General features: G+C 34.3%; 3 protein-coding genes across 3 annotated transcripts; 2 read left to right on the forward strand and 1 right to left on the reverse strand.

The window, feature by feature from the left end:
* LOC109330092 (arginyl-tRNA--protein transferase 2-like) lies at positions 5965-10838 on the forward strand. The gene is made up of 6 exons (XM_019564113.1): positions 5965-6286; positions 6998-7036; positions 7578-7728; positions 8135-9274; positions 9559-9883; positions 10542-10838. Exons 1-6 carry the CDS (start codon positions 6166-6168, stop codon positions 10656-10658), a joined length of 1893 nt encoding a protein of 630 aa, XP_019419658.1. The 5' UTR covers positions 5965-6165; the 3' UTR covers positions 10659-10838.
* On the forward strand, positions 18542-19414 carry LOC109329298. The gene has a single exon (XM_019562977.1). The coding sequence runs from the start codon at positions 18542-18544 to the stop codon at positions 19412-19414; it is 873 nt and encodes a 290-aa protein (XP_019418522.1).
* LOC109330138 (chlorophyll a-b binding protein CP29.3, chloroplastic-like) lies at positions 22887-25914 on the reverse strand. Its single transcript, XM_019564182.1, has 3 exons — positions 25596-25914; positions 25081-25446; positions 22887-23399 (listed from the first exon to the last, which is right to left on the reverse strand). Exons 1-3 carry the CDS (start codon positions 25728-25730, stop codon positions 23079-23081), a joined length of 822 nt encoding a protein of 273 aa, XP_019419727.1. The 5' UTR covers positions 25731-25914; the 3' UTR covers positions 22887-23078.

Raw genomic sequence — 26358 nt, forward strand, 5'->3', positions numbered from 1 at the left:
ACAAACTATAACTTGTATAGTATACACATTTGACTTAATATTTTCATTCCTATGTTATTATTAAAGATCTATTTCTATTATTTAGAATAAATATATGGTATACATATTTCTTATTAGTTATTTTAGAATTAAACAACATATAATTATAAACTTATCTATAACGAACATTGTCTAAAATTAAGGAATCATAAATAACTTTGATTGAAATTGTATTAATATTTAAATTAGTTATTTTCTTAAGGTTACTATTCTATTTTTGGTGGTTACTTTTATCCACGGGATAGAGATAGAAAAAGACATGGTTATACTTTATATTATTCTGTTTGAAGAAGGAGGGCATAAGACTTTATAAATTAATGAGAAACACATCATTATCATTTTAATTAAAAATTATTAATAAATTTATAACTCATTATTATTTGACTATAAAATAAGATCAATTCCAAAATACATTATTATTATTTCACTCTAAACTAACTGCAAACAAATAAAATTCAAAAAATACTATTATTACTACTCTTAATAACTACTGACAAATATTAATAATATTATTTTTCTATTATATTTATTATTGTTACTATTTGAATACTACAATAGTAACATTGTAATATTAGAATCAAATCTAAATTCTAAACAAAATATATCGATAATCAGTATTTTCTAAAATTAAAGAATACATATTTGTTATGATTTATAAATATTTCTTATTACCTATTATATAATTAAAAAATAAATGATTATAAATTTACATTTATAATGAACATTGTCTAAAATTAAGGAATCAGTAATAACTTATATTGAAATTATACTAATATTTGAATTAGTCATTTTCCTAAGATTGTTATTCTATGTTAAGTGTAAAATATCAAATCATTTATTAGTTAAAGATATAGTTGGTCACTTTCAGAACTAATAGAGGAAAATTTAAAATCACATGCATATATATTAAAATCTATAAATTTTGTTGGTTACAATTCTAGAGTTACAATTCCTTTTTTACAATTCGAATTTTTTGAAAATATATTATTACATTGTTACAATTCTAATATTATAATGATTGCACTTTAATATTATATAATGTAATACAATGATTGTGCTTTAATATTATATATCGTAACGACTACACATTTGTGTTTTTTAATGTAATGAACGTATTGTAACTGTGAGTATGGAAGAAGTTAACTTGGTGAGCGTTTTATTGATTTGTATTAAATAAATTTTAAAATAACAAAAATGACCAACACACATATATTAAAATTTATAATTTTGTTGGTTATAATTGTACAAATACAATTCCTTTTTTACAATATATTATTACACTGTTACAAATCAAATATTAAAATGATTACACTTTAATATTATATAACGTAATATAATGATTGTACTTTAATATTATAAATTGTAACAGATGTACATTTATGTTTCTTAATGTAATAGATGCATGATAACTTTGATTATGGAAGAAGTTAACTTGTTAAGCGTTTTATTGATTTTATATTAACTAAATTTTAAAATAACACCAAAAATGGCCCATGACCAAGACAAACTCACCGAAGAACTAGGTGAGTATGACCAAGAAAAGATGGCACGTGACCGAGACAAACGAACTGAGGAACTAGATCAGGATAACCGAGAGAAGATGGCTCGTGACCGAGACAACAAGATTCATGACCGTAGTATCGTGACCGAGGCGTGCTAAATGGCCGAGGATTGTTGGCGCACTTGGCACATATTTTGTCCGATCGTGTCCCATGGTGCACCAAGGCACAGGCTGGGCGCAAAGTCCTAGGTTAGGCACATATTTTTCCCTAGTCTTTCTTATGAGCTTTGTTTTGTTTTTTGGTCCATAACCTTCTTTGTATTGCTCTTTAGGATAGTTAGTTAAGTTGATTAGGTGGGTTGTTATTCTTTTTTGGGTTTTTTGGTTTTACCTTGACTTGCTTAAGAGCCAAGTTATCTTGTGTAAATATTGAGGGGTTCAATATTCAATAAGAAATGAAGAGGTATTATTCATTTTCGTTATCAATTTGCATATTTGATGCTCAATATTAAGGGTGAGCATGAGCCGAGTTGAGACGGATTAAGGCTTGTCCTGTACCCAACCCTAAATGTTGGTTGTGCCATTTTTTTGAACCCGACCTGACCCTAAACTTGAAGCTAACCCGACCCTAAATATCGATTGAGTCAGCCTTTAAATCCGAACTCAGCCTAGACCCGATTAAATATAATACACTCTCATTTTAGATAAAGTATTTTCAATATTATTCATTATTATGAATATGTAATTAGACATATAAAATGATACATGTTATATCTTATTAATCATCTATATATGATAAAAAATTAGAGAGTCAATGATACTTTCAATAAAAAATGTGTCATTACTCTACACACATTTGAATAGAGGCACATGCAAACATGATAAGTGAGTGATCATGGGTCGGGTCATACTTGGTCCATACCAGGTCCTAAATATTGTCTGAGTCTAATTTTTGAACTTGAACCCGACCCTAGATCCAACGAAAGCAGACCCTATTCAGACCCAACCATGATCGGGCCATACCGGGTGAGCGGGTAGGGTTGGGTCTTGCTCACTCATACTCAAGACTTTCTCTAATAATTCCCATCGGTCGCCTGTTTTTCCCGCTTGAAATGTCTGTGGGCGAATAAGGCATGTTGGACGAACATTTTAGGGTGAATGAACATATTTTTCATGCCTTCTTCGCCCAATAAGTGCGGATGGGCGGACCCAATAGGCTTTGCCTAAATTGTCAATTTTACCACCAACCTTATTTGGATGGATGTTAGTGAAATCTAGAGTATGTGTATGATCTTGTTGTAAAACTGTAACACTATAAAATTAAAACTTCATAATTTGGTAATGAGAATTAATGTCTTAACAAATTTACCTCTATATGTATAGTTATATTTCTTCTAGCAAGTTTGAATTGAGAAAATTATATTAGTTCAAATGCATTTGAATTATAAAGAGGGATCAAAGAATATCATATACAATCATAACATCACACCCTACATGAATACAATTCACATCGTCTTTCAATTTTATTAATATTTCGCAATGATGACAGCATATATATATATATATATATATTTATTTGTGAAAGTTAACAAAATTTATATATATATATATAATGTTTATATTAATATTTAGTTGTATATTCTTCCTATTCAAAAAATAAATAAATTATAATGACTAATAATTGTTAAGAGGATCTATGATCCAATTATGTTTAGTGATCATTGTTGAGGGGATCTATGATCCAAGTATGTTGAGGGGATATTTAATCAAATTATGTTGACTAATGATTGTTGAGAGGATCTATGATCCAATTATGTTGACTAATGATTGTTGTTGGGATCTATGATCCAATTATGTTGATTGATGATTGTTGAGAGAGTCAATTACTCAATTGTTTTGATTGTTGATGGGATCTTAGGATCTGTTGATTGGCCTGAGCATGGGAAAAACAGATTCTCAAACGCATAAAGACGAACTTATTTTGCAAAAGCGGAGTACGACATTTCCTACGAACCCGTGGCGCTAGGTAAGAGGCATGCACCTCCAACAATCATGTTGTGTGCAACCTTTTAATCATTAACTGAGAATTCAAGACAATTAATGTCACATATGGAAATTGAATATGTTGTTATTTTTTGTGATTTATCTTCTAATTGATATTGTATGAGTTATAAAATAGTGTTACTGAGATTTTTATCTCTTTATACTTAAGTTTTGTGACATTTCTAGGTGACGTGCATAAGGAGTTTGCATTTAAACTGTGTTCAAGACCATGATCATGCACATTAAATGTTTATGAATTAGTTTTTATTGTAGTTTAGAGGATTAGTTTAAGATGACTTCTGAATTATGTTCTACCCCTTTAGTTTAGTGCCCAATGTTATCATAAAAAATTAATGTATCTTTATAATATATATTTCGAGAGGTGATCCACTTACTCCAAAAGTAAATTTAATAAACTTACTTCATATCTTAACCATCAATTCTAGCGAAATCCAATAGTTTAAATCTACTCACTAATTCAAACAATCGGATTTCCCTAGAATTGATGGCTAAAATCTAGAGTAACTCATATTTTTTTTAATATTTAATGAGATTTTAAAGAGATATATCTTTGACTAAGGAGATTATGAATAATTTGGTAACTTTTAAGCTTCCACGTATTGTATTATTATTAATATTTTGTTATGAAAAATAGGATGTTACATGAAGTTCAACAATCTATTGTCATACAAACCCGACTAGATGACTTTGCAACTTTTCATCTAAAAGAGTTGATAGCAATCTCGTGCAATTGCGAACCTAGATGGCACATTTAATATTCCTTCTAATCGATTAATCATTCGATGAAACTTACACCCTTCTGCAACCTTAAATGATAGACATTTCATCACAAATAACGAATTTAATCACAACCCTCCAACAATTCTCTAAGTTATAGCTCATAGAATTGGTTCCATCTAAAAATCACTCAATACTTTTTGGCACAAAACCATGAAGTGTTTCATTCTTACCCACTTTAGAAAATATCCATTGATGTTTTCATTTCAAATGTTTGTACCATATTTGTTTGGGTCACAGTAATATATGTTACCATATGGTTAAAGTTGGCTTTTGTGTGCCCTTAGTCTATGTAAAAGGAAGCTTATTGAAGTGATTTAAAACAATAGATCTTTCCCCTTGTCTTCATGTTTACCATCCTCATTTTCCTAAGTTATTATTGGTGTTTCTATAAGAGGGTTTTGATTTGTATTTGTGGGGGGTTTGTGTGGTTTGAGTTTCTAGTTTTAATCTCATTTCCTATAACCTTTATGTTTGCCATTTCTTTTAGCTTAAACAAAAAAGATGACAAGAAAATATATATTGCAATTATAATCTATCAACTTTGAAATCCCCAACAACTAAAATAAAAACATACTGAAAGACCAAAATCTTAAGAAAATAGAGGTTTACAACTCATCCATAATAAAAAGAAGCAAATAATCGGCTAAAACTCTAAACATGAATAAGAACTATAGAAAGGTCATGAAGATTCAAGAGTTTAAATAATAAATTAAAGGAACAAGAAATATCTAGATGACACTAAATAAGAACCTTTTGAATATGCTAATGTCAATTCCTAACTGTGAGCGAAAGCAGAAGAGGAGAAAGAGTGGCTCAAGTTGGATTAGTAGGACTATGAAAATGAAATAAAGTAGTTTTGAGTAATGAGGTTACCATGAAACAGAGAATTATCAAGGTAATTGATAACCTCATGGGGTTGAGAGGGAAGAACAAAAGAGAAAAGTCTTAAACCTTGCGTTAATAAAGAATCAGAAATAACTCTATAAAGTGGAATTGTGCAGGTGTAGAATTGTACACAATTTATGAAGTGAAGAGCATTGTAATAGAGCCACTCTGAAGAAAGAGTAGTTACAATTTGACATTTTCCTTAACAAATAGTATAACGTGAAATAATAAAAAAAAAATATAATTATTATATTTAAATTTAAACCATAAATAAAGGCGCAAGAAGAAACTAGTCAACAAAAATATTAGGAATGAGTACACATAATATTGGAACTTGTTTTATGATACACATCTTACATTAGTCATATATATCATATTTACTAATATATTATTTTATAATTTTAGTAATAGTTAATTTTTATTACTTTAAAATTATATATTATTTATAATACATTTTTAGTAATAATTACTTCATGACAATTAATGAGGTGTTGGTCAAATAACGTAGGGCTTTATTAGATTCCAAAATTAAGTGTTCGTTTCATGTAATAATTAGTTTCTTATTGGAAACCATATTATATTAGTCTGTAATAATTAGTTTTTTATGGAGATTAAATTTCATAAAACATATAATTATAAACTAGTTAGTTGTAGCCACGTCTGCTCATTTTTTCAAACATGATATATATTAACTTTAATTTCTGAAGGATAAGAGTAATAGGGTATATGTCAACATTTTGAGACATGCTCCTTGATCCGTTTGGTTATAGTTTTACTGTAGATCAAAGACAAAGCGCCCTCTGACTCTTGATTATAATTCATCATTACACAAGAAGACCAGACCTTATATGCTAACATACGTCGTCGTTTTACCTAACCAAATTCATCTATAGAAGATGAGAAACAACGCTAGCAGCAGCAACAGCACCATAGATGAAAGCGTCGTTGTCGATTGCGGAAGGCGTCGAAGCTCTTGCGGTTATTGTAGATCTCCTCATCGCACCAGCATCTCTCACGGTCTTTTACTTTCTTCCGATTCTCTTAATTGCATCGTGATTTTGTTCAATTTGGTTTTGGATTCGTATGGGGGAAATGAATTAGTTTTAATTTTGATTAATACGAAAGACAATGGTGAACATGAAATTTGCACTCTAGAGCTGTTAGATTCAATTGTAGTTGGTTGATTGTGATAAAAAACAACTTGAGTTTGATATGGTGATTGTGTTCACGCCATTGTGCCGAAATAAGTGTTGGTGGAAACGGCAAGTTGTTAGTCTTCATGGATGTTGAATTTCTCATTTGAAAAGCGGGTTTGATCTTAGGATTTATGTGTTGCTTGAAAAAAATATGGTATTGTGTGATAGTACTGGAGAAACTGGCCTCTTGTGATTTGGTTTTTGGAGGGTAATGGAGGAAAGGGAAAGGCTTGAAAACATTGAAATACTTGTGAGATGGTTTTGAAGCCTTCCTTTTCTCTTCCTTCCCATCTAAAGCCCAATTCATAAACAAATCCTTAGGCAATACTATGAGAAACCAAAATATGAGATTAAAGAAAAAGAACGGCCTAGTGCACGAGGGTCCCACCTAATTGGTTAACCTCGCAAGCGGTCCAGGAGAAGAAAAGAGGAAATACAGTTTTTTCTATGGTTTTTCATGTCTTCGCTTGACTTCCATATATGTATTGTGTCAATTTTCTAATTAGTTATTTCTTTATTTTTATTGTCACAGGCTTGTGGGCACGTAGTCTTACAGTGGGTGATTACCAAGGTTTGTGAACTTTTACATTGTGCTTGACATAGTCTTCTCTCAGTTCTATACTGTTGATTTTCCTTGTTACATGGATTCTATTGTGAGTGAGAAAATCCAAGGGTTAGATTTACAAGTCTAGATTTTGCCTTGTGAGGTGATGTAACTATATGATATGGTTTGATATATTCCTTATTGCAAATCTAAATTAATTTAAGTGTATTCTTGATTTTCCTATTCTAAGTGTTGTTGGTTTTAAGTTGCGGTTGATGCTGTTGTGGAGACTCCTGCAACAACATTATTGCTGCCACAATTGCGGTTGTGAACTACAATACCCTATAATGACTTAAGTGTGCTAGCACGGTTCTGTGTTTTTGTGTTGTAATTCTTCATTCTTGGCCTTTGCATTATATTATGTTCTAAATTTAATTCTGCTTATACCTTTTGGACATATTTCTACCTTTTCTCATTCAGCTAATGATCTAAAAATCACTTTGATTTGGCACTCTAAATTGATTTGTTAGCCAGATTAATTCAGTTTCAATTTATTTTCTTTTGATAGCTCTTCTAGATCGAGGATGGAGAAGATCTGGGTGCTTCCTTTATAAACCAGAGATGGAAAAGACGTGTTGCCCTTCTTATACAATTCGCTTGAAAGCTAGTGACTTTGTTCCTTCTAAGGAGCAACTTCGTGTATCCAGACGATTGCAAAGGTATGCTTGTTTCATATGATATTTCTTGAGGCACATACTTTTAAATTGATGATAATGAAATTAGATACTACCCTGGTTTTTTGTTTTTTAAAGTTCAGATATTTTTTAAGCATATTCATAGACATGACATGGGGGTTTATTAGACAAGTAACTTGAACTCCATCCCATTAGGGTTGGGGTTGATCGGGTTTTGAATGTATCAATATATTAGCTTAAGACGCTGCTAATCCTCTTTTTTCCTTCCTTTATTTGAGTGGAAGGTTTCAAGGAGGTTGAGTACATTAGATATTATATTTCTCTAGTACAAGTGATTCACTTCATTTGATATTTATAGTCCATAAACATGGTCACATTCATGCTTCATTTGTTCTACATACCTTTTTCACTAACAGTTCTATCTGCCTAGGTTTTTAGATGGATCCTTGGATAATAAAGGAGTTAGTGCCTTGGAGGACCCAATTACTTCAAAGAAATCAGAAAGCTTCCTCCATCCTAAGTTGTCAAACCCCACATCAGAAAAGTCCCTATATGCTAGCAGCAAAGAGCAGAATGAGGTTGAAAAATCTTCACAAGCTTTATCAGATCAAATAGATAAGGTAGTGAAGATGTTCAATGAGAAGGGGGAATTTCCATCTGGTATTCAATTACCAAAAGCTTCGGTCAGAAAGGTTACACAGGGCAAAAAAAAGTTACTAGTCAATGGGTCAGAAGATCTCTTATATAGTAGCAACATAGCCTTCCAAATTGCAGCCTCTATAAAACGGGCGCAATCAGGAAACAAGGATGGCAATAATTCCAAACCGCCAACAGATTGTGTAACAGTGAATGAATCATGTCCTAAACTTATTGCAGAAAATCTGGTAACATCTTTAGATCAAATAGTGAATAATTCTGGTATGTCTATCAAGGCTTGCAACGGACATATCAATTTTTATTCTTCTAGCAAGCAAGTTCCCACAGGTGGAAGTGTTCAAAATGTTGCAGAACCTAAAACATCTGGAACAAAACATGGTATTGGAGGAAAATGTTTGATTAATCCTCAACATTGTCAGGTAAAAAGGAAAAAGCTTGAGATCCGTTTGAGCAGATCCAGTTTTGATCCAGAAGAATTTGCTTTGTATAGACGGTATCAGCTCAAAGTACATAATGATAAGCCAGATCATGTCACAGAGGACTCATATCGCAGGTTTCTGGTTGATACTCCATTATTACATGTTTATCCAACTGGTGATAGTACAGTTCCTCCTAGTGGTTTTGGCTCCTTCCATCAGCAATATTTAATAGATGACCAATTAGTGGCAGTTGGTGTCGTGGACATCCTTCCCAATTGTTTGTCAAGTAAATATTTGTTCTGGGATCCAGACTTTGCCTCTCTATCACTAGGCAAGTACTCAGCACTTCAAGAAATAGGTTGGGTGAAAGAAAACGAGGTTTATTGTCCTAGTCTTCAGCACTATTATCTTGGCTACTATATTCACTCTTGCAATAAGATGAGATATAAAGCTGCATATCGCCCATCAGAGCTTTTATGTCCTCTTCGTTATCAGTAAGTTATTCCATTTCAGCATGCAAATGAAACTACTTTTTCGTCATGCTGGTAGTTTGTTCGTGAATTAGTAAAGCATTTACATTGTCTCAAACTTGTGGGTTGCTTTCTATTATTTTATTCACCTCGCTTTGATAACAATTATGGGTGCTGTTTGAAAGCCTTTAGAAGATAATGTAAAATGATCAAATAGTACCATCAAACTCTTCTAGTATATAAGCTGTATATAGCTAATTGTCTGAGTCTTTATGAATATTTGGCTGACAGCGATGCCTGATTTCCAGGTGGGTTCCATTTGACATTGCAAGGCCTCTGCTTGACACAAAGCGTTATGTTATCCTATCTGATTATTCCATTATACAAAATGGAGAGTCATCCCTACCTCAAGTTACTGATGATGTAATAGAGGGGCAGCTGGATGATATTGGTCATGAAGATGCAAATGATGTTCCAATGGATGAAGATAAAGATGAAGATGACGAAAGGGTTGAATCTGAATCAGAAAGCTCTGATGATGACACTGGCTTGGAAACTATTTCATATGGTGAATCAGAAAATGGTGATATCAGCAAAATTTTGCTAGGGTATAGAGGAAACGTGAGATACAAGGTATGGTTACTTAAAAGTCTTTGTTGCATAAATACTGTGACTACTTCCTGCGCTCTATAACATCAAATCCTACTTAAAAATATTTTTGTTGGGTCTTTGACTGGGTATCTCTAACCTTGGGCTGAGGGTTGTAGTTAATTATAGCCCTTCCCAGGTGGCGATTCCATGATTTGAATTCCTGACCTTGCAAGTACGTTTGTTTGGGAACACAATCCACACTTATTACAATCAACCACTTTTTGGGTAAATAGTACTTGCAAAATATTAGCTATGAAAAATTGAAGATAATGCAGTAACCAATGTTATTAATATTATACTGGTTAAATCATATATGTTATAATAAATATTATACCATTTAATCTTGCGTATGAATAATATGATGTTTTCAGAAAATAAGACTGTTCTTGTTCCAATACAAAACTCATCATTGTCACCTCTCTTTGTTTCCAATCCCGTTTCAATAAAATACTAAGAGAGAAGTGTAACTTTTTCCCTTAGTTTGCTGTTTTTTTATTTAGGGAAAACTGGATAGTAGTCATATTGCTTGTTTTGTTAGATCTTTATGTTTAACAATAGCAACTACTGCATGGTTTGCCCCTTTTTGGTCTAACTTCGTCTGCTTTTCATTTTGTATATGCTGCATATTTCCTTTCTGAAGAATCTGCGAAATGCAATTGATCCCGAGCAGCGAAATTACTTGGAGTCCCAGTTGAAGAAATACATGAGGGTTGTAGGTCCTGAATTAGCTGAGCGAATGGTCTACTCTCTCTCATAATAAATCTTGGAACATTATTTTACTAAGATGTTACTTCTAATACCCCAAGGGGTATCCTCTGTAAATAAGATCCAATTATTCTGCAGTTGGACCTGTGTTTGGTCCTTGAGGATTGGAATTGGGACAACAAAAATTAACAATTATGGGAACCTATTTTGGTTAATGGATTGCTTTATTTAATGTGTCTTGTTTGATAATTTAATTTCTCACTTATTTGCATATATGGAATTCAATGGCGTATTTCTTTGCTAGCTTAGCAAAATGGGGATGCAAGGATATTTTAATTCCCTGTTGGAGCACTGATATAGTAATAGCATTGTTCAGCATGTTTCTTGTTTCTTCATTAAATTTTGTGGCTTTAGCAAAGGTATACATTTACTCGTGATTATTCGATCAAGGTATATGATTAATTTATCATGGGTCCTATTATAAAGGTTTATTAAGGACACTCTTCAAGAATTGAAGAAATAAATTTTTTGTATCGGAAATCGTATGTTTAAGAGGCAAGGCATGAAGCTTTAATGTATTAGGTTCGAGTTTGAACTTCTGAAATTGTGTTCTTATCCTTTACTTAAAAAGCTTTCTTAATATATATTTTTTTATAAATAATGTATTGTGTTGGGATATTTTTAACATCTAGAGGTTAGGACTATTTGCTTTAGTTAATAACATGTCCAAATTGTACTTGGATTATTTTTAGGTTTAAATATGTTTTGTTGCTAAATTATGGGTCACATTAATTTTGTTTTTGATATTTTTTTAAAGTATTTAGTCCCTTCATTTTGAGTTATGGTTGATGTTTGTCTTTGTTATTAATTTGGATTGAAAATACTAAGAAAGTGACTTCTATAATATTTTTGTCAGTACAACAGAAAAGATAGAGATCAAACCAAAGTCCCCAGCTTCTCAAAAGGACAGTAACCATGCTCTCAGCAAGGCATGGGCTGAACTCAAAATTTCAAGTGAACATCCTAATTGGACAGATGGTTAATAGTTCAGTACTGGGGACTATAATACTAAAATATCAGTAGAAATAAAACTTTTTGTTTTATTTTTATTGAAAAATAACTTAAAATTATGTGGTTAAAAATTTATTTGTGTCTCCAATCTCTCCACTCTCTAATATTAGATCGAATATTAATTGGATGTTTAGCTAACAAATCTAAGGAGATAGCATGTCCCAATTTGGTGTCTCCAATCTTATTCTGCTCACTTATATATGGACATATGAATTTAATGTATTATTTTTATAAAATAAAGTTAAAATAAAGTATTATTTTTATTTGTTGGCAAACACTCATCAAGTTCCTTCCATGGTCAACTCTACAGGAAGAGAAATCATTTGTCTATCAAAATCGAGTTGGATAAACTAATATGATTTTGTTTTTATGATTTTTTTAGTTGAATCAATCATTATAACTAGTGGAAGACACTATTGGGAACACAAACTAGGAAAGAAGATATTCGTTCACTCTATAGATCTTAGAGCCCATTCCTTTTTAACTGCATTTATAATTTTATAAGATAAGTATGATCCCAAAATTATTAACCATGAACTAAGCTAAATTTTGAATTATTTTAAAATAAATATAAATTCCAAGGAAAATATATTTTCCAAAATCAACTTCGCTAAGTGATCCTTTTTTTGGTATTGGAGCAGAATCAATTTCATGAATTAAGAGATAATATTTCTAAGATTATCAAGACAACGTTTGCCTTTTGTTTTTAAATCTTAATGATCGCTGACTTCATGATAGGAGTACACTCCTTAATGTGCCTAAGCCTATTATTAAGTATGTGTATTCTAGGAGAAATAAAAATAACTAATTAGGAGTTATTAGGACAATAGTTTAGAATGAATAAATAGAGGTTTACAACCTCTTGTTAAGGGGGGAAATAATAAGAATAGGAATAACTGACTCATGGGGAGTTCAGTTTTGGTTTCAACTGGTTTGGGAGGAAAATTAGTGTAGTACTTTTCTGAATTTCTTGTAATACTTTCTGCATTCAATAAAATATTGCCAACCTAGAATCAATCTGATTCCTTATTGGGAATTTCTATACTGTTTATCTACTTACAAATTCTGAAATAATACCAGTTCTAACACTGGTACCAGAGCACCGATCTGGTGCCCTAAGAACACATTGCAATTCTGATTTATGCGCATGGTATTGACGAGAAGCATGGCCAGAAATTCGGATGACTAGATTCAAGAACGAGAGGAGCTGCGACAGGAAAGGGAAGAACAGAGGACTCATCTGGAACTGTATGAGGCCAGGACGAAGCGTTTAGAGGAAGCATTTGTTGCACTAACCGAGAGACATAGAATTCCTAATTTGCATGGTGAAGGCAATGGAATAGGAGGAGAAAGTGAAAATCATGAACAACGAGGCAGAGAAAAGTGGCGAAAGTTGGAAATTCCAATTTTCTAAGGAGATGATGCTTTTGGAATGACTCAAAGTCTTGAGAGGTATTTTTTGCTAAAAGAGGTGACGGAGACAGAAAGGATGCAAGCAACATTGGTCGCACTCGAGGGAAAGGCTCTTTGTTGGTACCAATGGTGGAGCCGATGCACTCCAAATCCTACATGGGAAGGGTTCAAATTGGCGGTGGTTAGAAGATTTCAACCTTCTATGGTGCAGAATCCTTTCGAGCAACTCTTGGCTTTGAAACAGTTAGGCACGGTGGAAGAGTATGTGGAAGAATTCGAGAAATTTGTGGGAGCCTTGAGGGAAATTGATCAAGAATTTGTAAGGGAAATTTTCTTGAATGGCCTTAAGGAAGATATCAAAGAGGAAGTTAAGTTGCATGAGCATCATACACTCTCGGAGGTAATCCAAAAATCTATCATGATTGAGGAAAAGAACCTAATTTTACAAAAGAAAATTATTCCTAACAATTATTCTAGACCCTCAAATTTTGTTAGAAACAATTTTCCTAGTAAATCGGTGACTGTAGAAACTAAAACTGGTTGGGACAAGAGGGTTGAATCTTCTTCGGTTGGAAGTGGACCCACAAATTCAGGTCATATGCAGGCTGTCGACAGTAACCGAAGCAGGGGAGGTGAGTTCAAACACTTAACTGGGGCTGAAATGAGGGAAAAGGGAGAAATGGCTGTATTTCCGTTGTGACGAGCCTTATTCTAGAGAGCATAGGTATAAAATAAGCAATTTCGAATGATCATATTGGAGGAAGATGAAGAGGAGGAAGAAGAGAATAATGATGAACCGTTGGTTGGAAATTTTCATTCTTTGCAATTATCCCTTTGTTCCATGGTTGGACTAACCTCAACTAAGTCTTGGAAGATAAAGGGGTTGTTGAAAGATAGAACAGTAATCATATTGATCGATTGTGGAGCTTCTCACAATTTTATTGCCTCGGATTTAGTAAACAATATGAAGTTGGAGGTGTTGGACACACCTTCATATGTAGTGGAGGTGGGTGATGGACATAAAGTAAGGTGTATGGGTAAATGCCCTAATTTGTTGATCAAGCTACAACAAATGGAAGTCATCCAAGATTATTATTTGTTTGAATTGCGGGGAGTAGACATGGTGTTAGGCATGGATTGGTTGGCAAGTTTAGGAGAAGTTAAGGCTGATTTTGGCAAGTTGGAACTGACTATAAAGCAAGGACCGAATGTGCATAGACTCATTGGAGATCCAGCTCTTTCCAAATCAGAATTAACATTTGGGGCTTTCATGCAAGTGTTCAAAAAGGAAGGCGAAGGACTAATTTTGCAATGTATAGGGCAAACCAGTTCATCACAACAACCACTTCAAGTTCCAGAAGCAGTTGACAACCTCCTCTCGGAATTCTCAAAAGTATTTGCAGATCTTCAAGGCCTACCCCCTCAGAGAAAACAAGACCATGCAATACACCTCAAGGAGGGGGCTGAAATTCCTAATTTGAGACCTTATAAGTACCCTCATTATCAAAAGACCGAGATAGAAAGATTGGTGCAAGAGATGTTGGTTGCAGGAGTCATCAGGCATAGTATCAGCCCTTACTCTAGTCCAATCATATTGGTCAGAAAGAAAGATGGAGGATGGCAATTTTGTGTGGACTACAGAGCTTTAAATAAGATCACTATTCCAAATAAATTTCCTATTCCTATCATAGAGGAACTTTTGGATGAGATAGGAGGAGCAACCATTTTTACTAAGCTGGATTTAAAGTCTGGTTATCATTGAATTAGGATGCATGAGGGAGATATTGAGAATACAGCTTTCAGAACAAATGAGGGACATTATGAGTTTGTCATAATGCCTTTCGGCCTTACTAATGCACCTTCCACATTCCAATCTCTTATGAATGAAGTTTTAAGGTCGTTCCTGAGAAAATTTGTGCTCGTATTCTTTGACGACATCCTTATATATAGTAAAGACATGCTTAGTCATGTGGCTCACTTGCAACAGGTGCTACAAGTATTGCAAACCAACTCATTAAAGGCTAATAAAAAGAAATGTAGTTTCAGTCAGGAAAGTTTGGAATATTTGGGTCATGTGATTTCAGGTCAGGGGGTGGCAGCAGATAAATCGAAGGTAGATGCAGTCAATTCATGGCCCCTACCTAAAGAAATAAAAGGGCTTCGTGGTTTTCTAGGCCTAACTGGCAATTACAGGCGGTTTATTCAAGGTTATGGCAAGCTGGTCAAACCTTTGACAGAATTGTTGAAGAAAGACAATTTCAAATGGACTGAGGAGGCGACGACAACTTTTAATCTCTTAAAAACAAACATGGTCAATTTTCCACTACTAGCAGTTCCAGATTTCAGTAAGGTGTTTGTGGTTGAGACTGATGCTTCTAGCAAGGGATTAGGGGTGGTTCTAATGCAAGAGGGAGCTCATGGCTTTAGTCCAAGCAGTGCAGAAGTGGAGACATTATTTAATGGGACGTCATTTTATCATTAAGACTGATCAAAGGAGTCTGAAATTCCTCACGGATCAAAGATTGTTTAGTGAGGAGCAATTTAAGTGGGCTGTCAAATTGATTGGGTTAGATTTTGAGATCCAATTTAAACCGGGGCAAGAGAATTCAGTTGCTGATGCACTGTCCATGAGGGATATGTATTCAACAATGTCCATTTCGGCTGTTCTTGATAAAGGAGATTGGTCCTAGGAAGTTCACGATGATGCCAAATGGAAGGTAATAATTCAAGACCTCATATTAGATTCTAACTCACATGATGGCTTTGAATTTAAGGATGGTAAGCTATTGAATAAGGGAAGATTAGTGTTGTCTAGAAACTCTAATCAAATTCCACTTCTATTGATGGAGTGTCATACAACACCGTTGGGGGGCATTCAGGTTTTTACAGGACCTACAAAAGAATAGCTAGTTTTTTCTACTGGGAAGGAATGAAGAATGATATCAAAAGATTTGTAGAAGTATGTGACATTTGTCAAAGGAACAAGTACTAGTCTCTAGCACCAGGGGGATTGCTCCAAGCTCTTCCTATTCTGACCCAAGTGTGGACTGATATTTCAATGGATTTCATTGAGGGTCTTCCAAGAGTGCAAGGGAAAGATACTATATTTGTGGTTGTGGATCAGCTAACCAAATATGCACATTTCTTTTCCCTTGGCCATCCTTTTTCTGCAAAGGAAGTAGCAGTTGTGTTTGTCGCAGGAGTCGTTAAACTACATAGGTTTCCTTCAACTATTGTTTTAGATAGAGATCCAATATTTTTGAGCTCTTTCTGGAAGGAATTATTTCATATGGCAGGTACCCATTTGAAGTATAGCACCGCCTATCATCCTCAGACGGATGGGCAAACTGAGGTCGTCAATAGATGCCTAGAAACTTATCTTAGATGTTTTGTGGGTCCTAAACCAAAACAATGGTTGCAGTGGTTATCTTGGGCAGAATATTGGATTAATACCAATTATAATGCCTCTATTAGCATGAGCCCATTCAAAGCTCTTTATGGTCGAGACCCCCCTACATTGGTAGAAGGATGCTCGTACACTTCTAAGATTGAGGAAGTGAATCAGCTTTTGATTCAAAGAGATGCTCTACTGACCGAATTGCACCAGAATCTTATGAAGGCTCAGAATCGGATGACAGTGCAAGCTAATAAACATCAAAGGGAGGTCCAGTTTGAGGAGGGGGATTGGGTTTACTTGAAGATTCAACCGTACAAACTCAAATATTTGGATTCCAGGTCTTGTGCAAAGCTTCCACCCATATTTTATGGTCCCTATCAAATAGACAGTCGAGTGGGTTTGGTGGCTTACAAATTAGTTCTACCGCCTCACTCCAAAATTCATATGGTGTTCCATGTGTCATTATTGAAGAAGGCTTTGAAGCCATATCAACAGCCTTAGCCCCTACCACCTTTATTGACGGAGGAATTAGAGTTGCAAGTCCAACCGCTGGAGGTGTTGCAATGGAGAGAAAAATCAGCTGGGTGTTATTGAGGTTTTGGTTCAATGGGATTCTCTACCAACTTGTGAAAACTCATGGGAATTGGCAGCCAAGATAGATACAAGAGACTTTTCCCACTTTTCCCCTTGAGGACAAGGTGGTTATCTTAGGGGGATTATTGATAGGAGTGCACTCCTTAATGTGCCTAAGCCTATTATTAAGCATGTGTATTCTAGGAGAAAGAAAAATAACTAATTAGGGGTTATTAGGACAGTAGTTTAATAAATAGAGGTTTACACACCTCTTGTTAAGGGGGAAAATAATAAGAATAGAAATAAATGACTCATGGGGAGTTCAGTTTTGGTTTCAACTGGTTTGGGAGGAAAATCAGTGTTGTACTTTTCTGAATTTCTTGTAATACTTTCTGCATTCAATAAAATATTGCCAACCTAGAATCAATCTCATTCCTTGTTGGGAATTTCTATACTGTTTATCTACTTACAAATTCTGAAATAATACCAGTTCTAACACTCCAATAATCAACAAAATTGTTGCAAAATATAGAACGATAGTATTTATGGTAATCTTAAGAATATAATCATCATGAATGATATTTCCTCTCTTGAAACAAACACATACGTAGGAAATCTGATCATTTTTTTCTTCTTCATGTCATCTAAAGTTTTTCTACTCCAACTATCTTAATGAAAAACTAACATTTTATAATTAAAATATTCTTATTAGGGGTATAAGCGTTTTCGGTTTGAATCACGAAACTAATAATGTTAGAATTAATTTTGCTTCTTAAGTGTTAGTTTGTGTTTTTAGTTAGGAACTTCTTCTTATAGTAAGTTCAGTTAGTTGGTAGTTGTTGTAATGTTACTATAAAGAGCATATGTAATTTCCTTGATTACACAATGAATGAATATACATTGCAATCACTTCATTTGGTTTTCTTCTTCTAATCTTCTTCTTCTTCTTGCCCTGTCTTCTCTCTGCAAACAACACAACCTATCTTCTTCTACTCTAATTCTTCATTACTTGGATAAATAGCAAGTTCATGCTTAAGGATTCAACAGTGGTATCAAGAGCCTTATGTTCGAGACTGAAGTCTGTGGAAGGAAGACTTGGTGAGACAAGAACAATGGCAACAAACAATGGCTTCACTATGTCATTACCAGTTCTGGTTAGGAAGATTTATGATAGATGGCAGGTACAGATGAAGGTGCTCTTTGGCTATCAAGAAGTACTTGAAGTAGTGCAAAATGGTGTTCAAATAGTTGAAGATGATGCACTAGAGATTCAGCAATCGACATCCAGAGAAAGTAAGAGGAAAGATTGCAAGGCACTCTTCGTGATTCATCAATGTGTAGATGAATCAAACTTTGAGAAAATCTCAAGTGCAAGAATAGCCAAAGAAGCTTGGGAAAACCTGGAAAAGTGTTATGTAGGGGCAGAAAAGGTGAAGAAGGTTAAACTGCAAACTCTAAGAAAGGACTATGAGTTGCTATAGATGAAAGATTGTGAAACAGTCTTAGATTATTTCACAAAAATCAGATCTCTTACAAACCAAATGAAAAGCTGTGGTGAGGAGATGAGAGAACAACTAGTAGTGGATAAGGTTTTAAGACCATTGGTACCCAAGTTTGATCATGTGGTTGTGGCTATAGAAGAGTCAAAAGATCTTGAGCAATTCAAGATTGATGAATTGCATAGCTCCTTGGAAGCACATGAGCAGAGAATCAAGGAGAGGAGTCAAGATAGAGGTGAACAACAACCTCAAGCTCCACAAGCATACTCCTACAAAGGACACTCAAGCCAAGGAAATTTCAGCAAGAAAGGCAAGGGTAGAATGAAAACTGATAAAGGAAGGAGCAATGATAAATCAGGACATAATTTAAGTTCCAACTTCTCTAAATATCAAGCAAACAGAAAGCATAAGAAGAAGTTTGATAAAAGCAAGATCCAATGCTACAACTGCAAGAATCTTGAACACTTTGTGTTTGAGTGCATATTCAAGCATGAGAATGTTGGGATAGAAGAAGCAAGATTGGCTCATGAAGATGAGTCAAATGAAGAACAAGTTATCCTCATGGTCACAACTGAAAAGGATCAAGTCAATGGTGATTGTTGGTACTTAGATACAGGCTGCTCAAATCATATGACAGGCCAAAGAGAATGGTTTACAAATCATGATGAATCAGCTAAGAGCAGAGTCAAGTTTGCAGATCATAGCTTTATTGAATCTGAAAGAATTGGAGACATTTCAATTCAAAGAAAGGATGGAAGATACTCAAGCATTCATAATGTGCTCTATGTGCCTAAGATGAAGAGTAATCTCTTGAGCATGGGCAACTGCTTGAAAGAGGATACAATATGTCAATGATAAACAAAACTCTTAAGGTCTTTGATGCTGAAAAGAACTTAATCCTAAATGTCCCTCTATCAAGCAATAGGACTTCCAAAATTGGGATTCAAGTGGGAAATCGTAGTTGTTTTATGTCTAAAATATCACAATACAATTGGATATGGCACAAGAGGTATGCACACCTGAATTTTAAGAGCCTTGAATCATTGAGCAGAGCTGAGATTGTGAATGGCTTACTAACAATTAGTATCCCTGGTGGGTTGTGTAAAGAATGCTTAGCAAGCAAACAAACCGGAACATCCTTCACTACTCACATTCCATCTAAGACCAAAAGAACACTTGAATTGGTCTACTCAGATGTTTGTGGTCCATTTGAAGAAAACTCATGGGAGACAACATATTTTTTGTGAGCTTCATTGATGATTTCACAAGAAAAGTATGGGTGTATCTTATTAAGAGGAAGAATGATGTGTTCACCACCTTCACCAACTTCAAAACTCAGGCTGAAAGGCAGAGTGGACAGAAACTACAGACTCTAAGAACTGATGGGGTGGGGAATACAACTCAACAGAATGGACAAAATTATGCATCAAAGAAGGAATGATTCATGAAGTGATAGCTCCATACACTCCACAACATAATGGCACTGAAGAGAGATTAAATAGGACACTCCTCAACATGGCAATAAGCATGATCAAAACAAAGAATCTACCTAAGAAACGGTGAGGCTATCTCAACTGCAACCTACATACTAAACAGATCTCCTACTAAAAGGCTGAAGGAAATCACACCTGGAGAAGCTTGGTCATGTTTAAAGCCAAATGTAAGTCACCTAAGGATCTTTGGCTCAATTTGCTACAAACATGTTCCTGATCAACTAAGGAAGAAACTTGATGACAGAAGTGTAAAGATGATCCTACTTGGCTTTCACTCAACAGGGGCATATAAGGTCTATGATCCCTCTACACAAAAGATAATGCTTAGTAGAGATGTAAGGTTTGATGAGTCACAAGCATAGGATTGGAATCAAAACTTTGAAACAGAAAGGCAAACACTACTACATCTTGAGGAAGACAATTCACCAGAGCAGCTACCCTGTGTGGAACAACAAATCACAGAACAATATATTGATAGAAGAACCAGTTCAAGAAGACCTTCTAGAACAAGACAAGCTCCATAGAGATTGAGTGACTATGAAGTCTTCCCAGATTCAAGCATTACTACAGAGGGAGATCTAGTACATATAGCCATGCTAGCAAAAATGGAACCAATAAGTTTTGATGAGGCAGTAAAAGAACCTCACTAGAATGAAGCCATGAAAGAGGAACTCAAGTCAATTGAAAGAAATCAGACTTGGGAACTCACTAAGCTATCATCAAACAAGAGAACAATATCTGTTAAGTGGGTCTACAAAGTAAAAGTAAATCCAAAAGGTGAGGTGACTAAACACAAAGCTAGATTGGTGGCAAAAGGGTTCCTGCAGAAACAAGGACTGGATTATGAGGAAGTATTTGCTCTTGTGGTAAGGATAGAAACCATAAGACTAGTTGTGTCATTGGCAAGCTATCACAACTGGTCAATTCATCAAATAGATGTTAAATCTGCTTTTCTAAATGGACCCTTAGTAGAAGAGGTTTATATCACTCAACCACCAGGCTTCATAGTGGCAGGAAAGGATGATCAAGTCTACAAATTACATAAGGCTCTCCATGGTTTGAAACATGCACCAAGGGCCTGGAATAAGAGAATCAATGGGTTCCTTGCACAACTTGGTTTTCTCAAGTGCATTGCTGAATATGGAATTTATGTAAGAAGTTCAAACTTAGATAACTTGTTGATAGTTTGCTTGTATGTAGATGACTTGTTGGTAACAAGCAAAGAGATCAAAGAAATTCATGCATTCAAAGATGATATGAAAGCTGAATTTGGCATGAGTGATTTGGGCAACCTATCATACTTTCTTGGCCTGCAATTCACATAAACAGAAAATGGCTTCTTTATGCACCAAAGCAAATATGCTCTTGATGTGTTGGAAAGATTTCAGATGCATAATTGCAACTCAGCCTCTACACCAGTTGAAACTGGAAACTCTAGTAACTCAACTGATGAAGATCAAGCAGTGGATAATACCCTCTTTAGACAAATGATAGGGTTTGAGATATGTATGCAATATAAGGCCAGACATTGCTTATGGTGTTGGAGTAGTGAGCAGGTTTATGCAAACACCAAAGAAATCTCATCTTCTTGCTGCAAAACGACTCCTCAGATACATAAAAGGATCAATTGGGTATGACTTATTGCTTCCCAATAAAACTTGCAGCAAAACAATCACACACAACATGATTGGGTATAGTGATGCAGACTATGTGTTCATGTTTGGTGATGCTCCAATATTATGGTGTTCCAAGAAGCAAACTGTGGTAGCTCTATCCTCATGTGAAGCAGAATACATCTCTACGTGTATGGCTACCTGCCAATCAGTTTGGTTGGAAACTCTACTCAAAGAACTAAAGCTAAGGAAGGAAGGAGAAAGCATGTTGTTAATGGTTGACAATAAGACAACCATAAATCTAGCAAAGAATCTGGTTGCACGCGGTAGGAGCAAGCACATTGAGACACATTTCCACTACCTAAGAGATCAAGTAAATAAAGAGAGACTCAAGCTAAAATTCTACAACTTTGAAAAATCAGATTGCTGATATTTTCACCAAACCGTTGAAGAAAGGAAGATTTGAAGAGCTTAGACACAAACTAGGAGTTGTATGCCTATATGAAAAGAACAAGAATTAAATTAAGGGATAGTGTTAGAATTAATTTTGCTTCTTAAGTGTTAGTTTGTGTTTTTAGTTAGGAATTTCTTCTTATAGTAAGTTCAGTTAGTTGGTAGTTGTTGTAATGTTACTATAAAGAGCATATGTAATTTCCTTGATTACACAATGAATGAATATACATTGCAATCACTTTATTTGGTTTTCTTCTTCTAATCTTCTTCTTCTTACTCTATCTTCTCTCTGCAAACAACACAACCTATCTTCTTCTACTCTAATTCTTCATTACTTGGATAAATAGCAAGTTCATGCTTAAGGATTCAACAAATAGGACCAAGAATAGTTTAGTTCAATTATTTTATGAGGTAATTATATATTTGGTAGGATTGATAATTCAGGAAATTCAAGAATAAAAAATAAATATGTTTATTATGGGTGGCTAGGGGTACGGATTGAGCTCTGAAAATAAGATATAAATTAACCCAACTTCTAATTTCCCTTTTACATAGAGAAACAAGAGAACCCAAATATTTTATTAAAAGAAAAGGGGATTCAGCCTATTATATAAAAACTAACATTTGTTATTATGAATTAATTTAATACATTTAATGGACTCATATATCAATTTTAACTTCCGCAAAACTCATTAGGTCTCAAAATTCATTTAAAAGCACGATTGTTTGATATGTTTTGAATTTATATTTCTGGCTAGGATAAGAATCTTGATTCAAAATGATGGTAGGTTGCACAATTGCCAAAGATGCAATAGATATTATAAAAAACCATGCAACAAGGTACATAGATACATATGTTATACATAGTGATTTCAAGAAGAACAAAAATGAAATAAAATTGGAGAACAAGTTGAGAAAGTTGATAGAAATGAACTAAAGAAGTTTCATTTGCAAGTTGTGTCACTTGTTGAAGGTAGCAATAAAACTGATAGGGCCTTTTCCAGTTATAGCTGCTTGAATTGCAAAGGTGAGAAAGACCACCATAGCTAAGCGTGAATGTTTGATCTCTGCAAGTTGAAGTCTTTCTTTTTCTTCAGGGTCCTTGGCCAATCCCAATGGATCAAAGAACTTGCCACCAGGGTATAACCTTTTCTCTGGGTCAAGCTCTGCATTTCTTTGGAATTCAATATATCCTATCACTAATACCTCAATCCAGATCAATGATGTAATTGAGAATGGAAGAGGAAGTCCAAAGTAGGATGACCCTTCCACCAGCTCTACCTGAAAATTATAGTCCAAAAACAAAACAAAAACGATTCGAAATGAGTTTTTTGGTACTATCAATGAGTATTCTTTACCTTATAAGTAAGGAACTAATACACGTCTGTACTACTCTCAACAAGTGTTACTCCCTAGGATCAAACTTTTGACTTTTTAGTCTTTCTGGGATCTAATAAAGTCAAAACCCATTTTCCCTAAGGTTCTTTGAAGTAATTGAATTTAGTAACAAGAAGTTGAGCTAAACTGGTAAAATATTTTGTTACTCAACCTTATTATTGGTATAACTAGATTTATCAATTAGTTTATTCCTATCTCATATTTGCATACTATATTTACTCCGGATATATTTCAATACTTAGTTAGAGTCTGGTTAATCTATATGACTATACAAGATATCAAAAGCATGTGTATTAACAAATAGTTTCATACTAAAACTTGATTATATAGGCCAAAATTTAAGGACGAAACAAAAGAAGACATCATAGGCTACAAATCAAATAATAAAGCAAAACTGTCTTCATTGTTGTTGGCCACATAAGTCGTTATCATCATCTTTAGCACCATAAAATCACACTATATTCTAGAGAACAACAATAAGACACGTCCAATGTATATTACCGTCACATAACATGCGATGGTGGATAATGTTACCTTTGTCCGTAGCAAATACAAACCAAATTAAATACAATATTAATATACAAGTATACAACAACCCCGTCACTCTACAAACAAAATAAAATAAATCAACATCTCAATGCAATTCCTAATTTCCTATTCTCATGTTGTACAAAAGAAATATATCATATTGTCATAATTTTATAGCACTCTAGTTTCCACAAAGAGACACTTATGATTAGAACCACCATGCTATTTATTAATAAAGTGGGATACATTTAATCAAATCTTTATATATATTTATTAATTCAAACCATTAAATTTCCTTAAAATTGATGTCTAGAATAAAAAGTAAATTTAAAAAACTTACTCTTGAAGTAAGTGGATCTCCTCTCTTAAAATATAAATTTCTAACCTCAATGATAATAAAACAAAAATAATAATAAAAGTTTAATTTTTTAATTACCTGCCAAATTTTTCAATAGATACAAATGCTTATTCCCACATACATACAAATGCAAATTTTACAATTATACAACTATATATAAGTATAAAACAACCCTAATCACTCTATAAAATAGACAAGAAAAAGTAAGATGCAAATATTCAAGTATCTGAATTTAGAGTCGGGCTCCTCTCCTCTCCATTACACGAGAGACAAATACATACTTTAGATTATGACAAGTGGCAAAAATAAATTTTTAATGGTTCAGATTTTAGTTTATTTTTAAATTAAATAATTTAAAAAAATCATCCTCTCACATTCCCAGTACTGGAGAAGAATTCAGTACTATGTACTTTTCTTGACTTTCAGGTACCAGGAGCAAAAATGATTTTCTGTCTCTAACTGTGTCATCTTCTTATCTCCAGTGTATCACATTTTAACATAAGAATAAAAGAAAAATTCTACAAATAAAAAATAATACTTTAATTAGCTGGAACATGGAATGACTACAGGTGATACTAGTTAAGAGGAGTTAAGATGAGAGAGCTCAATTTCTTACAAAATGGCTCAAAACAAAAGAAAGATCTAAAAAGGTATCGAAATTCATGATCAAAACGTTACCTTTCCAGCGTCTTGCCATGCAACACCAGTGAAGGCTTCAACAGCAAGAGCACCAAGAGCACCAAGCATGGCCCACCTTCCATGAATGAGCTCACACTCACGGAACCTCTGCAACCCAAAAACCTCCGTGTAAGGCTGAAATGGCGTCGGTTTCACCTCCGTTGTCTCCGACCTGGTTCCGATGATATCACCAGCGAGGTTTTTCGCGAGGTTCTGGTCCAAAGAGTCAAGATCAAACTGCAAATACTCTGCAGGTTTCGCGAACCCCAATGGGTCGAAACCGCGATCACCGACCAATGATCCATCAAGCCACTCCGGTGATTGAGCACCAGGGAACCACACTAGTCCATCGGAACTCGGTTTGACCTGTTGGGAATTCGAAGTGTGAGAATGATACAATGAAGAAGTCATAACATATAAGTGTAAAGTCATGAGACAGAGTAAGCTGACAACCAATAAAATCTTAACATCTTGTTAGAAACGTCTTTACGTATGTTTTTCTTATTAGTCATTACCTTCTCCTTTTTCTTGGGTGCAGGTGGTGACTTTTTTATACGAAGGTTGAAGAAGGCGTGGAACTTTCCGGAATGTGAGGCTGGATTATTGAGACGGGTGCCGAAGAAGTATGACGTGGCAGCGGCGGTGGCCATGGCTGAGTTTGGTCGAGACAGAGTGAAAAAAGAATCTGTTTATTTATATTTATTTATATGTGTTTTGGTGTGGAGAGTTTGTGTTTTTGTGATGGATTGTGAAGTGAGTGTGTGTGAATATTATTAGCTGGGGCTTATCTTTCTGCCTTATCTGCATGGATGTACTTGGATGGTTGGTGATACTTGCTTCACGTTTATTCTGTGAATCTGATAGAAAAATAATTTATTTTTTACATTTTTATTGGTTTTGCTTGGTTGTTTATGCATTTCCAAAATAAACAGTGTGGTAAGGTATTTGTGACTCGTGAGGTTTCATTTCAACATAGTTGCTTAACTTGCTTCAGTGCCACTACTCCAATTATATGACCCAAATCCAGAATGAACAGTAGACATTGGTTATGATTAGTGGTTGTTAGTAATGAGAAATTGAGAATATCCATAGAGTAAAAAAGAAAATAGCATCTTTAGTTACCTCCTCTTGTGTGCGTAAGTTATTGTGGTATGTGAAATAGCGTTGCAATTGTGAAAGAACAACTTTTGTTCCCTCAATTTTCAATTTTACAATCCAACACAAGGGAAGTCAAATCCATTTTCAATCCTCTATTTCTTACCTTTGCCAACAAGAAGT

This window comes from Lupinus angustifolius, chromosome LG16 (assembly GCF_001865875.1).
Source record: "Lupinus angustifolius cultivar Tanjil chromosome LG16, LupAngTanjil_v1.0, whole genome shotgun sequence".
Lineage (NCBI taxonomy): Eukaryota > Viridiplantae > Streptophyta > Magnoliopsida > Fabales > Fabaceae > Lupinus > Lupinus angustifolius.